The sequence below is a fragment of the Halichoerus grypus genome, chromosome 6 (genome assembly GCF_964656455.1).
Source record: "Halichoerus grypus chromosome 6, mHalGry1.hap1.1, whole genome shotgun sequence".
Classification (NCBI taxonomy): domain Eukaryota; kingdom Metazoa; phylum Chordata; class Mammalia; order Carnivora; family Phocidae; genus Halichoerus; species Halichoerus grypus.
In genome coordinates, this window is record NC_135717.1 from 94,674,756 (window position 1) to 94,693,703 (window position 18,948).

At 37.2% G+C, this 18,948-nt stretch overlaps 1 protein-coding gene across 6 annotated transcripts in view; it reads left to right on the forward strand.

Annotated features, from left to right (window-relative positions):
- The window catches only part of SLCO1C1 (solute carrier organic anion transporter family member 1C1), a 64,497-nt gene that overhangs the window by 35,117 nt on the left and 10,432 nt on the right, over positions 1–18,948 (forward strand). For all 6 annotated transcript variants that reach the window (XM_078075705.1, XM_036119175.2, XM_036119173.2 and 3 more), the window contains 4 exons: positions 410–655; positions 1,676–1,840; positions 12,783–12,978; positions 17,054–17,219. In XM_078075705.1, the coding sequence (XP_077931831.1) occupies positions 410–655; positions 1,676–1,840; positions 12,783–12,978; positions 17,054–17,219 (773 nt within the window). The remainder of the gene's footprint in view (positions 1–409; positions 656–1,675; positions 1,841–12,782; positions 12,979–17,053; positions 17,220–18,948) is intronic.

The window sequence follows — 18,948 nt, forward strand, 5'->3', positions numbered from 1 at the left end:
GACATTCAATATGTGGACCAGATGCAAGTGGTGCTTATGTGGGGCAGTTGGCAAAAGGCTTGGATCCCCCATAATTCTCCCTCATAAGGTGCTTGCTTCCTATCATGGGCCAGGGGGTCCCTCTGCAGAACCCCAGGGCAAAGTAAGACCCCCTCCCCCAGGATTTAGACTCTATATTTTAAATCTAAGGAACAAATGAAGAAAAGCATCATGTTCTAGAAAAAAAGCACCATGTTTCCCTCAAAAAGCAAGATGATGATAATGTTCAGACTAGAAAGTTATCATGCATGAATTATTAGGTATTTTTATGATGTGATAGAGCTGATGCTAGGATTTTTTTAAAAATAAGCTTATTTCAACTCACTGGCTTTGCTGTATGTGCTATTTAGCCATCCTCTCTGTCTTTCAGATCATGTAACCATTACTCCAAAGGATCCGCAGTGGGTAGGAGCCTGGTGGCTGGGTTACCTAATAGCAGGAATTGTAAGTCTTCTTGCAGCTCTGCCTTTCTGGTGTTTACCAAAGAGTCTGCCAAGACCCCGAAGTAGAGAGGATTCCAATTCCTCCTCTGAAAAATCCAAGTTTATTATGGATGATCATACAGAATACCAAACACCTCTTGGAGAAAAGTCAAAAATAATGGAAATGGCAAGAGGTGAGCCAGATTCTCCTTGATTTTGAAGCACTTTCAGTTATCCTGTCGAGATTCTGTAAGGGATCTATAAATAATACCCCTCTCTCTCCATCATTTGTCCAGAAAAATTGAGAAACTATACAGGAAGCAGAATTGAAGATTACAAAGTCAGCTTTATTACTGGAGAGGGATTAAAGATCATGACCCAAAGTTTTGGTAACATTCCTTGCTGACATTCCCACCCTTACACCACTACAGGTTAGACCTGGCAATGGCTCCTATCTGGGATTGCTGCTTCGCATCAGTCTGGGTGGACAGAAAAGAGTGAATCTTCAGAGCTTGTGGCCTTTTAACAGATGAGATTCAGTCATTTGACAAATGTGTCGGTGCATGTTTCCCACTATTGATCAAAGGAGTGAGTGTGGTGCAGGGCACAAGGCCAGACATATTAACATGAATTCCTTTCACATGGAAAAAGAGTGGCCATGAGAAAGATTGGTCCCCCTCAGTTGGGCCGAGCAAGCAATATTTACAGAAAAATCTTCACATTTCAAACTCTTCAGCTGCATAATAGGAAGAAGGGAGAATGCCAAAGCTCATTTCTCACATTAAGTTCATTAAATTAAATGGAGATAATGTTCATGTTTCTTTCTCTGTGACCATGACGCAAGTTTGAAGAGGAGAGACCAGAAAACTGAAGTTCTAGATGTCCTACCAATGACTTTCAGCTCCGTAGGGAGAGAGTATTCTTGTCCCTCTTTCCTTCTACCCATATCATTGGGAGGAACATGTTCCTGTCTGACTCACACCTCTAAGTGTAATCTAAATTATATGCCTGTAGAAGCGAGTGCCTGTGTCTAGATATGAACCTGACAGATCTCAGCCTTGACTTGTGCCAATGCTTCATATCCATAGTGTATATGGGCACCACACTATAACCGTGGCAGTGGGACTCGGCCAGCTATGCCCTGGTGCCAAGGCTGTGTCTTCTGCTAAGGGTAGTGCTGTCTTTAATTACTCCATGTTATTTTTGTCTTATAGATTTTCTTCCATCGCTGAAGAATCTCTTTGGAAATCCACTGTACTTGTTATATTTGTGTGCCAGCACCGTTCAGTTCAATTCTTTGTTTGGAATGGTGACCTATAAACCCAAGTACATTGAGCAGCAGTATGGGCAGTCATCCTCTAAGGCCAACTTTGTTATCGGTATGTTCACCTGTCCTTCACACTTGCCAGTAGGCACTATCAGCTGCATCTTGTTAACCCTTAGGCATTTAGGCATTCTCACGTTTAGACTGAAGGTGATTTATGACATTTTAGATATGAAGTCAAAAAGTGAGTGAAAAAAATCTAGCAGAGTGAAAAAAATCCAGTTAAAATACTGAGGTTGTCTGTGGTACAATTTTGCAGCAAGAACGATTCACAACTGTAAATGAGTGACCTTAAGAATATTATGTAAACCGAACGTGCATTTTATTAGGAGATTGTGATACTGGGTATGTGTCCTTCAAGTGTAACCAAAACTTCCTAACAGTGGCCATTTTACCTGAACAGTTTCTAGGATCATAAAAAGTGAGTATTCGGAGAGGTTAAAAGGTGTTCATTGCAAAACAAAGTTTGTTTTTGCTCAGAGTTAAAGGACTTTCCTGAGTCCTGGTATTCAGGTTATTTAAAAGCGCTGTGTTTCTAGCATAGCAGATCAGTCAACAATGAAAAAGCTATTGAAGGGCAAAGAAAAGCATGAAGAAATGAATGAAGAAGAACCAGAATGTGCAAATACATGAACATCATGCTCCAAGTAATTGGATACTTTTAAAACCTGGATTAGCTCCTTTAGTCCATGAGAACATCATTTAATGCTTCTGTTTAAAGGCCTATTTTATTCCTTGGGACATATTCCTTAATGGTAGGAAAATCCAAAGATTTAAAAACATTTCTTCTTCATAAAATATTTTAAAATTGTTCTATGTCTCGACCTCTGAAAAAGGCCTCTGAGCTTATTTCAGAATCTGTAATTGTCCTGTAAGAATCCTGGATAATGGACACTTAGTAGGTGCTAATTTAATTGACTATTCAGACTAGTCTGCTAAATTATAAATATTAAAGCTATACCACTCAACTTTTACTTTCAACATTAATTGGTTCAAATTGATTTAATTGTATGATTTAATGGTTGACCTGAAGAAACATTTTAGGTTTCATTCCCCCAAAACCCCCTCCATGCCAATCAGTGCTTTATACTGACTTTAACAAGAATAGAAGAGAAATAAAAGCTTAGGAGACATTCTTTTTATTTTATTTCAAAATCTCCTTTGTGTTTATTGAGCTATAACTTACAAACAATAGTTAACTCTACAGCCCCTAAATGTGTAGCTCAGCTGGATAAATGTTTACACAAAAATCTGTAGAGTAACTATCAGCTAGAACATGGAACTCATTTCAGAACCACAGAGGGCTCCCTCAAACCTCCTCCTGTTCCATACACTTTCCCCCCAATGCTAATAATTATCCTGAACTTTGTCATCACAGGTCAGCCTTGCTGGTTTTTGAACTTTATACAAATGGAATAGTATGCTATGTACTCTTTTGTATCTAGCTTATTTCAGTCAAAGTGAAATCTATGAGATTCGTTCATGTTGTGTATAACAGTTTGATCTTTTCCATTGCTGTGTCATATCCTATCACATGAATATACCACAGTTTATTCATTTTATTGTTGGTGGGCATTTGGGTTGTTTTCTGCTTTTGACTATTATAAATAACACTGCATGACCATTCTATTTGTATTTTGGTGGTTGTATACACAACATTTTTCTTGGCTGTATCTTGGAGCAGAATTGCTGGGCCATAGGAAGTATGTATATTTAGATCCAGTAAATATAACCAAAACATTTACAATAGGGTTGTGTAAATTTATACTCACACTAGAAGTATAAGAACGTTCCTGTTGCTCCACATCTCTATGACACTTAGTATTGTCAGTCTTTTTCATTGTAACCCTTCTTATGGGGTGTGGTGATATCTTATAGTTTATTTGCATTTAACTGATAACTAATGATGCTGAGCACTTTTTTGCAGGCTTGTTGGTTACTTCAACATTCTCTTTTGTCAATTATTTTCAAATTGTTTGCCTGTTTCTCTTGAGCTGTCTGTCTCTTTTTTTATTGATTTGTAGGGGTAGGTACTTCTTTCTTGATACAAGTTCTTTATTGAATATATGTATTATAACTATTTTCTCACAGACTTCAGTTCTTCTTTTCACTCTCCTAATGGTAAGCTGCTTATTTTTAAGCAAGTCCATTTTCCAGTCTTTTTCTTTCTCATTAGTGCTGTCTTATTGCCTGTTTTAAGAAATTGTCAAAACCGAAGGCCATGAAAATGTTTTCCTGATATTTCTACTAGTAGCCTAAGTGTTTTAACTTTCACATTTAGGTTATAATACATTTCAGGTAGTGTATTGTTTTTAAAGATTTTATTTATTTGAGAGAGAGAAAGCACAAGTGGCGGGGAGGGGGGTGGGATGAGGGAGAGGGAGAAGCAGATTCCTCACTAAGCAGGGAGCTGGATGCAGGGTTTGATCCCAGGACCCTGGGATCATGACCCCAGTGGAAGGCAGATGCTTAACTGACTGAGCCACCCAGGTGACTCTGGTTATCATACCTTTCAATTTTTTTTTTTTTTTTGGTATAATGTGAAGGAAAAGGTCAAGGTTCATTATCAAAATGAAAAAGCCATCTTTTCCCCCATGAATTGCAATGAAGTGACACATCTTTAAGTGTATGTTTATTTCTTATTATTCAACATGTCCATAACACTTAGAGCTTGAGGGCATTTGATTTTGGTGTCACTAGAATGATAAATACATTTTTAATTTCAAATTAAAAACATTTATTTCATAAAGGAAAATTAAGAGCATTGTTTGGGGAAGGATATTTATAATAGAAAATGAGATTATATGTAATCTCATTCCTTTATTGGGTAGATAATAAATGAAATACTTTTGCCATAAAATTATTCTTAAGGAAAATTAGCACAGATGAAAGAACTTGAAATTCTGAGAGATTCAGTGGCCTGCCTAATTGCATACATACATTATGATGTAGCCAGGAATAAAATTAATTCCCCTGAGTTATATTTCCTCTCTGGACATAATTATTTTTGGAAAACTGACAAGAAGAATCTAATAATTCTTTTTTAAGTTGTGGGCAGTTGATTTCTTTTAACCATAATCCTTCTCTGTACACTCAGATGGTCCCTGAGATCCAAGCTCATCATCAGAATTTTTTTGACTCCTCTATCAAAGTTTGCCTAAAATTCTGATTCCTCATAATTTCTATCATGTCATGTCTATGGATAATTCAAGTACTTTTGTGAGAGATAAGTAATAGTGTCTAATGATCTCAATCATTACAACTAGGATTCTTTCCTGAATGTATCTTGGTTTCACATTAATTAAGTATGGAAAAAAAGCACAGTAAGAGTAAGTGGGAAAATGAGTCAATATCCATAACACTTATTTTGATTATCTTTAGAATGGTGAAAACAAATGCATCATTAGGTTAAAATAGAGATTAAATAAGACCTATAAAATGCATTGTAAGTGTATACAGCTGTCATTCAATAAATACTGTTCTCTCACTTCTTTCTCTTCTTCTATCATACTTCTCTCTCTTTTCTCCTTCATTTTTTTGGGGGTGAAGTGGGGGAGGCTACAAAGAATGATCCTTTCTGTGATGAAATAAGGGAGAGAAGCACGAAGAAAGCACATTTCCCCTCTGCTCTCAGAGAAGACATTTGACATGACATGGTGGAAAGCATAAACAGAAATTTTCCTTGTGTTCAAGGGCCAGTTGTTACAATGATGATTTATTTTTGCTGTACATGTTTTGCTATGTTGGCCATATTTCTAGAGTTTAGAAATAATATTTTCTCATGTTAGCTACTTTAATTTTGCAAAGAAAATTAAAGAAAAATAAGCAACAAAAATGTTTCATATTCAGGGACTAGGAGGCATATGGCAAAATGATTTTGCTTTTTTGAGTGTGTGGGTTTTTTTCTCCCCATTGCAATTTCCACTGGACGAAGTTTAGATAGCTGAATTTTTCTCCTCTTTTAAAGCTTCTTCTATCACTGTTAAGTTATGTGAAAATGATCTTATGTTTTGTTTCCTTCTTAATACACAGATTACAATTATTTAGTCATTTTTCTTAATTTCTTGGAGTTTTTTTTATTAAATAAGACAATACCTAGTGGACATGATACATTGACATTGTCTCTCATTGACAACAATGATTATCATTCTCCATTCTTGGAGAAGTTACAAATAAGGAAAAGTTATGATAATTATTTGGGGAAAGTTGCTTATTAATAGAAAACATTAATTTTTGTGGCTAAGCTAGCAGAGCAAATTATGTGTTATGATGTGTTCTAGAATTAGGTCAAGTTATATTAAGTTATATTAAAAATCTGTGAGATAATGGAAAACAATCTTAGTTTGTGAGGAAAAAAATACTTTTATTATACCCAAGAAAGATGGCTAAGTTTACTTCTTTGTCTACACCCAATTGGCTACATGAGTGTGAAAAGTCCCATAAATTTTTCCTTGCATTTCTCTCTCGGTAAAATTCAAATCTTAATATTTATATCTTCTAACATTAGTGTAATATTGTGAAGGTCCATTATATATTACAGAATTTTTCTTTGCTGGAGAAAAGCTCTAAGTCCATCCCAAAGTACTATTATTATTATAACTTATTACTATTTCATTTTAATGACTAAGGCTATCATACATTTTTATGGGAATCAGAGTTCCCAAATTATATTGTAACTGTGCTGTCCATCTTAAAATATTTTACACGAGTCTCATAACTCCTGTTTCGAACAGTAACAAAGAATAAGGTCTTCAGCTTGAATGAGTATACGGAAGTAACAACAACATATTTGCTCTTAAATTTCTCCTAGCTTTCCTGTTATTTGAGTAAATATATTAAATTCAAAAGAAGTACATAAAGTAAATTGAAACAAATTGTGGATGCTGGTGTAAATTACAACTGGTATTTCCATTTGGAATATTTAGATGGTAAACGTTTTAAGATCAGCACGTTTTATGGTGTGAGTGAAAAAAAGTGTGTAATGAAGAAATCAGAGTGAAATTTCTACTTCATTAGCTGACTTAAAAGTGCCTCGGGTGAAAGAAGAGAAGATTTGGGAGGAAACATCATTTGATGTTTAGGAAATCTGCTATCAACTCAACTTGGCCCAGCATAGATAGCTTACAGATCCTAGGGAATTTGAAAGGGGGAATCAAGCTGACAGTATATTTGAAATGTACTACTACTGTTTTACGGAATCATGTTATAATTCATTTATCTTGAAATAGGAAAGTAAAATATCCAGGAGAAATGTTATACATGGATAAACTAAAGTTTAGTCGTTTAGCACATTTTTGTGGAAAACTGCAAGGAGCACAAGATATAGTGGTGAGCACAGTTTTTGCTTTGAAGGTGAGCTTGGTAGGTGAGGGGTGCAAACCAGATAAGCTAACAGGTAATTGTGACAAGGACCAAGACTGCGGCCTATGGGACCCTGTACAAGGGCCAGAGGCAGAGGGAGGAGGAAAGGGGCTTCTGATGACCAACTTGTGCACCCTGATGCTAGAGATGTCCCTGGAGGCACCATACAGCTGGTGGAGGCTGTGAGAAGTCTCTAATTATGAGAAGTCCAGAGAACTCTGGGAGAACAAACCTTATCTTGGAGTCAGAAGAAAATCTTCTAGGAGAAGGTGTCAATACCTAAATCAAAAGCAAAAGAATAAGGAGGTGTTAAAAGATGAAAATGTAGAAACAAGGGTGGGGTTTTGAAAGGACGTTGGTCAGATGAAGCAGATATCTTGTGTAGAAAGGACTGGAGGCAAGAGAATACATGAAACTTTCTGGAAGTTTCAAGAGAACACAGGCCTCTAAGAGGAGATCAGTCAAGAGAGGATATTCCTGATTTTTAACGTTTTGTACTGAGGGAGAAATACCCATAGAATCATCCCATTTTGATTCTCAGGTTCTTCTAAGCCAGATCAGGATGGGAAAAAGTTAGTGGAAACCCACACAGCATGAAGTTACAAAGGGTATCAAAGGGTATCCTTTGTGCTATGACTCCTTATGTCCTAGCTTTGGATTGGTACTTTACAAAATAAATGAAATTCTAAGCACATGCTCTCAAGGTTTCAATTTAGAACCTAGTTTTCAGAAGATGTGTTTTTTTTACAAACTGCTTTTGGGAGATAGAATTGAAAGAGAACAGGACTCAGTCTGCCCTTTTTGTGTAAGTCTTGGGTCTATGAGAGGGAGATTCAAAGTCAAGTACTATGAATATGTGTATGTAAAAATAGGACCTTAAATGACACACATCAAATCCATGGCAATGGTTAGTTCTTGAGATGGAAGATGGAATCTGGAACAGAGAAGGAATCTGTCTTATATATCTCCATATTTAAAAATCAGAAAAATTGGGAGAAAATGTTAGCATTTATTAACTCGGGTCATGAGAAGCCAGGTTTGTTATATTATTTTCCATTATATGCTCTCTTTTTAAAAGTAAATAATAATCAGTTTCCTCTTATTTGACATTTGGCTCTTTAGGGGCCCAGGATACATTCATCTCTGCCACTTGCTACAGCCACAAACCTCAGTTTAGCTGGGAAAGAAAAAACTAGCACCTCCTCTTCTTTTTTTATTTCACCAATTTTGTGATCTTGCCCCCTTCGAGGTGGGTTGATTCTTCTTCTTTTCTTTTCTTTTTTTACTGTTTGTAAAAATTTTTATAATATTTTTTAATCTTTATAATCTTTTTTAATATAATCTTTATAATATTTTTAAATTAATTTATTTTTTTATGTAGTGTTCCATGATTCATTGTTTGAGTATAACACCCAGTGCTCCATTCAATATGTGCCCTCTTTAATACCCATCACCAGGCTAACCCATCCCCCCACCCCCCTCCTCTCTAGAACCCTCAGTTTGTTTCTCAGAGTCCACAGTCTCTCATGGTTCGTCTGATTTCTAATGTGATCATTTTAATTTTAACATTTACCAATTTAGAATCTAACCAAGAAGTCACCAAAGGGCCACTTTTCCCACCTTTTCTAACACAGACATGTTCCACTCTACCCACCCATCCCAATATTTTCACCTTTGTGAATCTGACAGATTGAAATGCTGGTAACAACTTAATTGAATGATATTTTTGTGCCGTATATTGTGCTAGGAACTTTTCTTTTCTTTCTTTTTTTTTTAAATTTTTTATTGTTATGTTAATCCCCATACATTACATCATTAGTTTTAGATATAGTGTTCCATGATTCATTGTTTGTGCATAACACCCAGTGCTCCATGTAGAACGTGCCCTCCTCAATACCCATCACCATGCTAACCCATCCTCCCACCCCCCTCCCCTCTAGAACCCTCAGTTTGTTTTTCAGAGTCCATTGTCTCTCATGGTTCTTCTCCCCCTCCGATTTCCCCCCCTTCATTCTTCCCCTCCTGCTACGTTCTTCTTCTTTTTTTCTTTCTTAACATATATTGCATTATTTGTTTCAGAGGTACAGATCTGAGATTCAACAGTCTTGCACAATTCACAACGCTTACCAGAGCACATACCCTCCCCAGTGTCCATCACCCAGTCACCCCATCCCTCCCACCCCACCCCCCACTCCAGCAACCCTCAGTTTGTTTCCTGAGATTAAGAATTCCTCATATCAGTGAGGTCATATGATACATGTCTTTCTCTTTTTGACTTATTTCGCTCAGCATAATACCCTCCAGTTCCATCCACGTCGTTGCAAATGGCAAGATCTCATTCCTTTTGATGGCTGCATAATATTCCATTGTATATATATACCACATCTTCTTTATCCATTCATCTGTTGATGGACATCTTGGCTCTTTCCACAGTTTGGCTATTGTGGACATTGCTGCTATAAACATCGGGGTGCACGTACCCTTTCGGGTCCCTACTTTTGTATCTTTGGGGTAAATACCCAGTAGTGCAATTGCTGGATCCTATGGTAGCTCTATTTTCAACTTTTTGAGGAACCTCCATACTGTTTTCCAGAGTGGCTGCACCAGCTTGCATTCCCACCAACAGTGTAGGAGGGTTCCCCTTTCTCCGCATCCCCGCCAACATCTGTCATTTCCTGACTTGTTAATTTTAGCCATTCTGACTGGTGTGAGGTGGTATCTCATTGAGGTTCTGATTTGGATTTCCCTGATGCCAAGCGATGTTGAACACTTTTTCATGTGTCTGTTGGCCATTTGGACGTCTTCTTTGGAAAAATGTCTGTTCATGTCTTCTGCCCATTTCTTGATTGGATTCTTTGTTCTTTTGGTGTTGAGTTTGATGAGTTCTTTATAGATTTTGGATACTAGCCCTTTATCTGATATGTCATTTGCAAATATCTTCTCCCATTCTGTCAGTTGTCTTTTGGTTTTGTTGACTGTTTCCTTTGCTTTGCAAAAGCTTTTTATCTTGATGAAGTCCCAATAGTTCATTTTTGCCCTTGCTTCCCTTGCCTTTGGCGATGTTTCTAGGAAGAAATTGCTGCGGCTGAGGTCGAAGAGGTTGCTGCCTGTGTTCTCCTTTAGGATTTTGATGGACTCCTGTCTCACATTGAGGTCTTTCAACCATTTGGAGTCTATTTTTGTGTGTGGTGTAAGGAAATGGTCCAGTTTCATTCTTCTGCATGTGGCTGTCCAGTTTTCCCAACACCATTTGTTGAAGAGACTGTCTTTTTCCCATTGGACATTCTTTCCTGCTTTGTCAAAGATTAGTTGACCATAGACTTGAGGGTCCATTTCTGGGCTCTCCATTCTGTTCCATTGATCTATGTGTCTGTTTTTGTGCCAGTACCATACTGTCTTGATGATGACAGCTTTGCAGTAGAGCTGGAAGTCCGGAATTGTGATGCCGCCAGCTCTGCTTTTCTTTTTCAACATTCCTCTGGCTATGCGGGGTCTTTTCTGGTTCCATACAAATTTTAGGATTATTTGTTCCATTTCTTTGAAGAAAGTGGATGGTATTTTGATGGGGATTGCATTGAATGTGTAGATTGCTCTAGGTAGGATTGACATCTTCACGATATTTGTTCTTCCAATCCATGAGCATGGAACGTTTTTCCATTTCTTTGTGTCTTCCTCAATTTCTTTCATGAGTATTTTATAGTTTTCTGAGTACAGATCCTTTGCCTCTTTGGTTAGATTTATTCCTAGGTTTCTTATGGTTTTGGGTGCAATTGTAAATGGGATCGACTCCTTAATTTCTCTTTCTTCTGACTTGTTGGTGTATAGGAATGCCACTGACTTCTGTGCATTGATTTTATATCCTGCCACTTGACTGGATTCCTGTATGAGTTCTAGCAGTTTTGGGGTGGAGTCTTTGGGATTTTCCACATAAAGTATCATATCATCTGCAAAGAGTGAGAGTTTGACTCCTTCTTTGCCGATTTGGATGCCTTTTATTTCTTTTTGTTGTCTGATTGCTGTGGCTAGGACTTCCAATACTATGTTGAATAGCAGTGGTGATAGTGGACATCCTCGCCGCGTTCCTGACCTTAGGGGGAAAGCTCTCAGTTTTTCCCCATTGAGAATGATATTCGCTGTAGGTTTTTCATAGATGGCTTTTATGATATTGAGGTATGTACCCTCTATCCCTATACTCTGAAGAGTTTTGATCAAGAAAGGATGCTGTACTTTGTCAAATGCTTTTTCTGCATCTATTGAGAGGATCATATGATTCTTGTTCTTTCTTTTGTTAATGTATTGTATCACGTTGATTGTATTGTGGATATTGAACCAACCTTGCATGTGCTAGGAACTTTTCATGCTAGTCACCTCAGCACTATTTTTGCTCCATATTATAGGTAAGGAAACAGGTTTATAGAAGTTCAGAGAATCACCTGCCATTGCACAGCTATTAACGTGTGAGACTGAGGTCCAAACCAGGTATTTAGGTCTCCAGAGTCCAAGCTCTCAACCACTTTGTTGGATCTCTTCCTAGTGTTGTTTTAAAATCACATTTATTTGATTACTAGTGAGATTACACATCTATTTATCAAGAATCCTGTGTTCCAAACTCTTTGGAGGAGAGACAGTATAATGTAGTGATTGAAAGCATGAGATTTGGGGCACCTGGGTGGCTCAGTTGTTAAGCACTTGCCTTCAGCTCAGGTCATGATCCCAGGGTCCTGGGATGGAGCCCCGCCATCAGGCTCCTTGCTCAGCAGGGAGTCTGCTCCTCCCTTGCCATCTGCCCCTGCTTGTGTTCCCTCTCTCACTGTGTCTCTCTCTGTCAAATAAATAAAATCTTAAAAAAAAAAAAGAAAAGCATGAGATTTGACATCAACTCTATATTGTCAAATCTGGCTTTAACACTTACTAACCATGACCATGAATAAATTGCTATCTGAAGTGAAAATAACAATATGGCTATCTACTAGGGTTGTGGTGAAGGATAAATGTTAGAGATATATTAAATGCTTACCTGAGTGGTTAGTACATTATAAGCAATTAGTAAATACAAAAAGAGTCAAATAATACATTGTTTTGTTACTGTTGTTTTGTTGTTGCAGTTGTTAGGAAAGATACCAAACTAAGCAACTAAGACTCTATAAAAATAAGTTTTGTTTGGGCTAGAAAAAAAGAACCAAAACTGTGTTTTTGTTCCCTGAATTCCATGTATCTATTATTCTCTTATGCATAAACTTAAAGAACATTAACTATCACCTAGTTGCCCCTTGCTTGTACCTGTTAATCCTGGGATTAGACCAGAAAGACGTTGACTCATTGATTAATTCAGTGTTTATTGATTTTAAACTCTGTGCTAGACAAGTTAGGCAGACTTCTGAGACTCTCAGTTGTGCTATCATTAATCTATAACCTGGACACTCATCAAAATCTCTTGATATGTCAGTAGATAATAGTGAATTAATATTTCTATAACTTAAAATGACCAACCAGTCTAATAACTTGTCAGGAACTATTATATAGTTTTGTATAATCCCTTAGAAAGTTTATGTCAGTACACTCAGATTTCTTTTAGAGATTCACAAAATGATATATATATATATTTTGTTGTTGTTGTTGTTGTTGTTGTTCCTCAGGGCTCATCAACATACCTGCAGTGGCCTTTGGAATATTCTCTGGGGGGATAGTTATGAAAAAATTCAGAATCAGTGTGTATGGAGCTGCAAAACTCTACTTGGGATCATCTGTTCTTGGGTACCTCCTGTTCCTTTCCCTGTTTGCACTGGGCTGTGAAAATTCTGATGTGGCAGGACTAACTGTCTCCTACCAAGGGTAGGTTCACTCATTAAGTAATCTGAGGAGATTGGCTTGTTTAATCAAATTAATTATTGATAGAGTTTCAAAATAAGATAATTTGATTGTGAACATCATAAATATGAAAAAGGAATTATAGTTTTATTGTGGAATAGCTGACAGTACTTTGACATGGGAGCTGTTAGTGTCACCAGAATCTGTCATCTCCTTTGATTTTGGTTGCCTAAGAGAAATTATTAAAAATATTACATCTATATCTTCCTTATATAAGGCAACCTGACAATGGAAAACACAGACCTTGAATCTTGCCTCTGTCCATCATTAGTGAAGTGACATTTTATAGGTCATTTAATCTAATCAAACCTCAAATTTTTCCACTTTAAAAATAAGAATAATAACTACCTTATAAAATTTTGTAAGATTTAACCAAGATAATATACATGGAAGTGATTAGTACTTTCCTGGCACAAAAGAAATGTGCCATTTGTAAACAATTGTATTTTTTTTTCTTTGAACACTTGGATAACTGGAAAGGTCTCTGTGCTACTTTTTGTAGTCTCTGTTGTACTCAAATCATGTGAAGTTTCAGGAGAGAATGCTATTCCTCAGCCTGGTAAACCACACAACAGCTCTCTTTAGCTCTTTGCAGTTGGTCAAGAGAATATTTATTGATGTTTTCAGACCTATGCCATCTCGTATGGGGTGGATGACTAGTTTTCTTAGGTTCCAGGGTCTGTCCATCTTAATACAAAGCTGGATCTTGAAGGAACTACCCTGTCTTTTCCTTTCAAGAGTCCTTGCCATCTCTCTACCTCTGAACATGAGTTCCCAGACACAGCTGTCTTCGTTCTTCCACCCAGCTATATATTATCTGTTTAAATTAATCATTGAGCCACTACTGTGTGCCAGGCCTACCACACTAACTGCACTTCGTGACTGTCCAAACTCTGCCTGTGGCTCAAAGGCCAATGCTCCTGATCTAATGATCTGTTTCTGTTAGTTTAGCTGCTGCTTATTTACTGCTTGCTCTCCAGCTTTCTTCCTGTGCTTCCTTCCATGTTTACCTATCTGTCTTGTCCCCATAGTCCAATCTCCATCACCCTCATTAACCTGGTTTCTCCTGCTCTTAAGTGAATATTAGTTATACTTTTTACCATCTAAAAAGTCCAAGAAAACTAGTGACTGAGAAGTTTATATACTGTTGCTTCTGGGAGTTACCAGAAGAAGTTACCAGTTACCAGTTAATTGAGTGTAGTAACGTTGCCTTGCTAACCATCAGCAATGTAGATTAAGGACGTTAGTTGTAAGCAGGAATTGCAAGAAGATTCTGGAGAGAGTAGAAGCCCTATGCTGTCTTTAATTGTCCCTATGATCCTAATGGTAGATGGACAGTGGTAAAATTCTTTGTATTTTGCAATTTACAAAACACCATAACTTTCATTATCTCACTTGTATCCTCAAAGCATCTTTATGAGGTAAGTTTTATTATCCTCATTTAAAGGAAACTGAGTTTAGAAAGGTCAGTTACCTCTTCAAAGTATAATATTCTTTCTACAACATCATCGTGTCTCTAAGCCAAAAGCAAACACATAGACGGACAACAATGGCAAAGTTTTGAGGTTCATTAAAAGTTTGCCCACACAATAAATGATTAAATATTTTTAAACAAATAAAAGATAATATATTCATTGCATGAGTACTAGCCTTTGAAAGCAGTTGCCTTAAAAGACTACAACTGCATTGCAATAATGCTTTCATCATCTAAAACATTCTAAAACTCCTCTTTTGAAATTGCTTTCCATGTTTTCCAGAATATTCCCAACAATGGCAAAGATTTAACCTTTAAGGGTAGCTTTGCTATTGGAAGCAGCCAAAGAAATGGCAACATCCCTGGAAAAAGCTCTTGCATCCCAACATGACTCTTTTGAAAGCAAAATCCCATTTGAGTATAAATATTCTGACATATTTGATAAAAATTATCTTAAAATTTTAAATAACTCTGCCAACACATCCTTTGTAAAACATATATGCAATTAATTTCTGCTTCAAGATAGTCCTAGATGATAAATTTAACATAATTTAGTAATATAAAATAATTGGCTTTATAGAATACAATATGCTTCCCAGGGATTATCCTGAGTTGCTTTGTTCCACAAGGCTGTTTTGATTCTGGACATTCAACAGGAACCCTGTAGACAGCTTTAGATATAGTAATGGAAGAAACCTTTCTTCTGCAATAATGAGAGTAAGTTTGATGTGAGATAAGAAATTTAGAATCCAGGGGCCTGGAAGAATTCTCATTTTGAAGTTTGTTACTAATAAACCTTGTGAATTTGAGCCAGTAATTTGCCCACTTTGGACCTGACTTTCCTAATCTGCCGAATGAGAAGTTGGCCTAGATCTCCCCCAAAATTCTTTCAACAGTAACCTTCTGAGATCCCAGTCCTACACTATCCATAGTGGCCTGATTCTAGGCTTTCAAAGGCACTTACTTATACTTTCAGATACTACCAAACAGTCTCAATTAATTTAACAATTAATGCCTTATAGAAGAGAACAGGATGAAATACTCCTATATGACTTCTCAGGAGGCCTAGTTATATCCTTTTATTCTGTCTGGAGACATCTCAGTGGCTTTTATGTTTGAGGTAACCAAATGCATAGCAGTTCTACTAGATGGAATATTCCATCAATTAAGAAATTATAATTGCAATCATTATAGGACATACCTCTTAGAAGGAGGGGCCAAAATGACATTTATTTTCTTCCAGAATAAAATAGTGTTTTACTTTGATTGACTTACCAGAAATCTTGTTTCTTAACCTAGTATGTCCCAAATTGTTCTTGGTGCTGGAGACCCGGGAGTGAATAAAACAAATAGTTCCTGCCCTCACTGAGTGTACATGACAATGCACGTGGGGTTTGTTGTTATTGTTTCAGTTTTAAGTCCCTCAAATGCTTTTGTAAAAAAAAAAGAGAGAGAGAGAGGAGGAGAATAATCAAGTAAATAAATTCGAAATAATAGAGAAAAAAAAAAAAGAATGATGGAGTGCCAAGGGATGAAAAATAAGGTACAGGTAGAAGAGAAATACCATTGCATAAGTATGCCCTGAAAAGAATAAAGGAATATGAAAGGAACAAGGAGAATAAAAGTAGAAGGATGAGGTCATTCAAGTGAGGGGAAGAAATAGAAGTGAAAGAGAAGGAATTCTGGGAGAGATAAAGGGGGAAGGTAAGACAGAATGACAGGGAGAGAAAAGAGAGAAGACCATCAAAATTATGTAAAGTTAACTGTTAGAGCAGAAAGCCAGCTCCTTAAGGGCAAATATTGTCTCATTCATATTTGTAACTATCTTCTCTCCTCCCAAAGCTAGCACTTAGAAGGCTTCCACAAAATTTTTGAACACATGAACAAATGAATGGGTAAGTCATTGAAAAAGCATGTGCAAGAGAATCAGAAAGAATGACCTGAGATATGGAAGAGCTGCATAGAGTGGGAGATTTTGAGACAGAGAAAAGTTAGATGAACTGGCAATGCATTTATTAGTAAGACACAAATAGGATGTGTAGCTCTTCCAAACTGAAGTCTGTTGACATAATGTTGACTACTTGACTGTTTTCTTTCTTTTACTGAACCATCAGCAATGCCCATTCTACTGATGCCGAGACAATTGTGAAGGAAATTTACACACAAGCACGCATGCTCATGCACACACTGCCTGCAATGCATTTAAGTAATGTCATTAGTTGCTCTAGAAGTTTACTTTTCTGCTTTGTTAGCCACTTTCCTACATCTTTGCATAGAAATGTATTAGAAGATCCTAGAGATCGTCGATTTTAGTAAAAACCATAAACCAAGAACTGGATATTATGTGAAGGTGTAAACCTCTAAAGATAACTTTCAAGAGAAAGCTTCTTAATAGTAGACTCACATTTAATAATCAGAAACTGGCATTTCTGATGACAATTGTGTTTCCAAAAGGCAAACTCCGTTGGCACTGCCATTTATATTACTCAAGAACACTGATTTTTGAAGATATTAGGGTGCTGCCTGCTAAGAGGTAATATTTTATACTGTTACATTTCTTTTCAGAACCAAACCTGTCTCTTATCATGAACGAGCTCTCTTTTCAGATTGCAACTCAAGATGCAAATGTTCAGAGACAAAATGGGAACCTGTGTGTGGTGAAAATGGAATCACATACGCATCGGCATGTCTTGCTGGTTGTCAAGCCTCCACCAGGAGTGGAAAAACTCTTGTAAGGAATCCCTGATGTGTGTGCCTGTGGCGTCTTCTCTACCACGTAACTAACTGCACAGCTCTCTGGGAGCTCAGGGACCAACCCAGAAGCAGACCACACTGGTAGCAGCTCTGGCTCTTACTCTACCCTTGTTCTTTTATATGGAGATAGGAAACATCTCCGTAGCTAGTGGATTAGAATTGTTGAAACAATTAGGGTAAGAATTAGAATCGTGAAGCTGGAAGAGACTTGCAATGATGTAGTGAAGTTCTCTCATTTTGCTTGTGAGGAATATTAGCCTCAAATGAGACAGTCTCAGTCATAAGATCATATGATAAGATCTGCATTGGGATCCATTTCTTCTGACCACAAGGCCAGTGGTACTGGGAGGTTTTAGGGACAGGACAAATAGAGGCCAGTGTTAGAAAGTCTAGCCCAAGAGGTTTAGACCCAGGGATCATGAGCTCGATTTTGAGGAGATTGATAGTTCCAGACACTCTGCCTGAGAATTCAAGCTTGTGTGTGCAGTAATGAAAAGAGTAGGTGGCTGGAATGAAGGAGTTCTATAGGGTAGATGACAGAGATGAGGTTGGAAATAAAGGTAAGAAATCAGTTGTGGAAGATATGATGTACTTAGATCATTAGACTCATTTCTCCAGTCACACCTTTACATTTCTGCACCAAACATAGACTCTTGTACTCTGTTTTCATGGCTATTGGTCAGACTGCTGTCTACTTGTGCTGATGAAATCTGTCTGTATTTGACAGTCCTAGAGGGCTGAAAATTAACCCACACATCTATTTACATATGCTTATCAACTAGATAAGAATGCTTAGGCAAAGACTTCTGTAGATGTAGAGTAACAAGTTGATTTTCTCTCTGTTTATTGTTACTTTGACATTTTATTCAGAGTAGAAAGGACTGGCTTCCAGCAACAGTGAACAGGACTACCCACCCAACTGAAACTGAGTTTTTGACCTCCATTCCCCTTTCCCTCCCCTCTCCCTCCCTCTTTTCTTTTCTTTTCTTTTTTTTCTTTTCTTTCTTTTTTCTTTTTTCTTTTCTCTTCTCCTTTCTTTCTTTCTTTCTTTCTTTCTTTCTTTCTTTCTTTCTTTCTTTCTCTTTCTTTCTTTCTTTCTTTTTCTTTCTTTCTTTCTCTCTTTCTTTCTCTCTTCCTCTCTTTCTTTCCCCCTTCCCTTCCCTCCCCTCCCCTCTCCTTCCCTCCCTTTCCCATCCCTTTCCCCTCCCTTTTCCCCTGCTCCTCCTCCTCCTTCCTTTTCTTTCAGCCTCTACTCTTTTGTCTAAACTGCTTGAAAGTTTTCCTTACCTGGAACCTCACTTATCGAAGGCATTCATGCCAGGAACTAAGAGAGGTGCTTAAAAAAAGGGGGGATTTAAATATCATGGTCTTCAAGTGATTGGTTATTACTTTACTTATTTTCCTCATGTGAGAAATGAGGCACTGATGTGCCTAAACTCATGTATCTAGTAAAAGGCAAGGTCAAGGTTCAAAAGCTTTTTATCTGACATTCATTAAAAAAAAAAAAAAAAAATCAACATTGCTCCTTGGAAAGGAAATGCCAGCTTCATTTCACTGTTTAACTAAAAAGTCACAAACTCTTTTGTGATATTTACAAAAATAAACTAATGAGGGATTATAAAATTTGCCTCTCTGTCCAAGATTTAGTTGAGGTTTATTATTCAGGGTTTTTTTCCTAGTTACCATTAAAAAGTCATATCCTCAAA